The sequence below is a fragment of the Cupressus sempervirens genome, chromosome 1, assembly GCF_028749045.1.
Source record: "Cupressus sempervirens isolate cs-2001-9-10 chromosome 1, ASM2874904v1, whole genome shotgun sequence".
NCBI lineage: Eukaryota > Viridiplantae > Streptophyta > Pinopsida > Cupressales > Cupressaceae > Cupressus > Cupressus sempervirens.
In genome coordinates, this window is record NC_143118.1 from 182989501 (window position 1) to 182991934 (window position 2434).

General features: G+C 36.3%; 1 protein-coding gene across 5 annotated transcripts; it reads left to right on the forward strand.

The window, feature by feature from the left end:
- Positions 1-200: 200 nt before the first annotated feature.
- Positions 201-2031, forward strand: LOC149576739 (copper transporter 5.1-like). Of its 5 annotated transcripts, XM_089819459.1 has the most exons (4): positions 388-521; positions 609-688; positions 785-990; positions 1121-2031. In XM_089819459.1, exon 4 carries the CDS (start codon positions 1343-1345, stop codon positions 1832-1834), a length of 492 nt encoding a protein of 163 aa, XP_089675585.1. In that variant the 5' UTR covers positions 388-521; positions 609-688; positions 785-990; positions 1121-1342; the 3' UTR covers positions 1835-2031. The 5 variants fall into 5 exon arrangements, with proteins under 5 accessions (XP_089675558.1, XP_089675566.1, XP_089675576.1 ...); XM_089819440.1 differs by having other exon boundaries at positions 223-521; positions 609-692; positions 785-2031; XM_089819450.1 differs by having other exon boundaries at positions 225-521; positions 600-688; positions 785-2031.
- The last annotated feature ends 403 nt before the right edge of the window (positions 2032-2434 follow it).

Consider the following 2434-nt stretch of genomic DNA (forward strand, 5'->3'; position numbering starts at 1 on the left):
ATGATTAGACTTTTATATATGTCTTTAGTTTTTAAAGAATACATAATACATCATTGATATTAAAATAAACCCTTCTTATAGTCTAATACAAAATATCACCTCTTTTTTAGAGCTAAATCCTCTCCAAATCATTGAAAATGTAGTGTGAGGTCGGCCCTGACAACCGGCTTATCCCAAAGACATACACAAAGATATATTTTATCCATATTCATTCATTAAACAAAAATCAAAATTTGGCTTGTTTGAAGAACCAGGCGGTCTGGTCTAGATAGAGAACATCTCCCATTGATAGTTCTAATGAAATCAGGGGCCACAATTTGTCATGATAATGGTTTCGATTGGTTTGAGGATTCGTGCAAGTTGCCTGTGAGTCCTCTCTATAAACAAGGAGTTTGCATGCCCCAGTTCCTCACAATCCGCCATTAAAGTCCCTCCCGAGAATTAAGAAGCTCTGAACCGCCATGATGAATGCTTGAATCAGTCTTCCGGAAAAACACGTCTTCCGCAACACTTCATGACAGGTACCGTTTCGAACTGCCATGATCAATGTTTTATTTAGGTCTCTGAAGTGACAATGTCAATGTTTGATTAAGTTTTAGGTTTTCCAGGGTTGAAATCCTGAATATTTTCCATATGCAACAAAGCCCACAAAAGAAAGACACTTATTCAACAACTCCTCTTTACAGCTGTAGGTCTCTGAACGGCCATGAGTGATTTTTGATTAAGTTTTAGGTCTCTTAACTGCCATGATCAATGTTTGATTGTTGAGTTTTACGTTTTCCAGGGCCGAAATCCGGAATATTTGTCATATTCAACAACGACACAAAGGAAAAACACCTATTCAGTAACTCCTTACAGTTTTAGGTCTATGAACTGCCATGAGCAATTTTTTTTTGATGGTTGATTGAGTTTTAGATCTTCCAGGGCCCATATTGAACGACACCCGTAAAATAAAGTCTCTCAATTAACAACTCCTCGTGAGAGTTTCAGGTCTCTCGTTCTCCATAAGCAATTTCTGATTAAGTTTTAGGTCTCTGGATTGCCTGAAGCAATATCTTATTAAGGTTTACGTCTCTGGATTGCCATGATCAATGTTTGATTAAGTTATAGTTTTTTCCAGGTCTGAAATCCAGAATATCTGCCTATATTCAACAACACCCACAAAAGAAAAACATCTTTTCAATAAAACCTCATGACCGGCACGGTCTGAACCGCCATGATCAATGTTTGATCAAGTTTTAGGTATCTGAACCGCCATAATCGATGTGTGTTTAAGTTGTAGGTTTGAAATCTAACCAAACCCAACAAAGAACACCTAAATCCCCAAGTCGTCGAGTTAAAAATGGATCCAGAGATGAAGGGCATGCCTGATCATGACGATGGAACGGGAGGAATGAACATGAAGATGGAGATGAAAATGGCATTCTATTGGGGGAGGAGAGTGGATCTAATGTTTTCTGGATGGTCTACTCACACGGTAGTCCAATATGTGCTCACACTGGCGGCCATCTTTGCTCTGGCGCTGTTCCACCAGGTTCTCATACATGTCAGGGCTCGGATTTTTGAGCCCGACCATGGAAGCTTCAACAACAAGGATTTGGGCACAAAAAAATTGGGGACTACTATTGCTGAAACTGCGGCTTTTGCCGTTAATGCCGCGACTGGTTACATTCTCATGTTGGCTGTGATGTCATATAATGTTGGAGTTTTCTTGGTTGTTTTAGCAGGGCTTTCTGTGGGCTTCTTCTCCTTTCGGTCACGGAGGAGATCTGATCATTTTGCCGAGATTTCTCAGCCGTCGGCTCATCAGACTACCGGATCGAATGGTGCCTGATTAAATCTGCGTTTCTGGGGATGATCAATTGGGGCTGAGATTCGAACCCGGGACCTTGGAGTTTTCAATCGTTTATAATCTGTATTTGTGTCAGTGGGTTGTTATATGATCACATTTTCAGTTGATCTCTGTATATTTATGACCGTTGGATTTGTCAGAATATTTTTGAAGTAATGATCTTTTGTTTAATTTTCTAATTTAATGTTTTAAATTATTTTAGTATATGAACAATGCGTTTATTCAATTGATTCAACTGCATGGAATTTTAAAAAGTTTTTTCAATGATTGTAAAATTGGCATTTAGTTGTGTTTCTCTTGGTTAATAATTAGGGGGAAAAATATCTTCTTCAAAATTTTTTTTTTTGATTTTGTAGCTACTTATGTTAAATTTAATTTTTTAATGAAAGTGTATAGAGTTATAGATATGATTTGTTGGCAAAAATAATTAAGTTTGAATTCTTTAAATTAGAATAAATAATTAAAATTTTATTAAGTAAAATAGTTAGGAAAAATCAACTTATTTCATATTTGTAAATTTTGTTGTGTTAATATATTTTTGCACTATTAAGATAATTGAATTAAAAATGTTTAATTAAAGAT

Bases quoted from the DNA above. Each gene is read 5' to 3' on its own strand.
- LOC149576739 (XM_089819432.1), top strand. From the start codon at position 1,343: ATGGATCCAGAGATGAAGGGCATGCCTGATCATGACGATGGAACGGGA.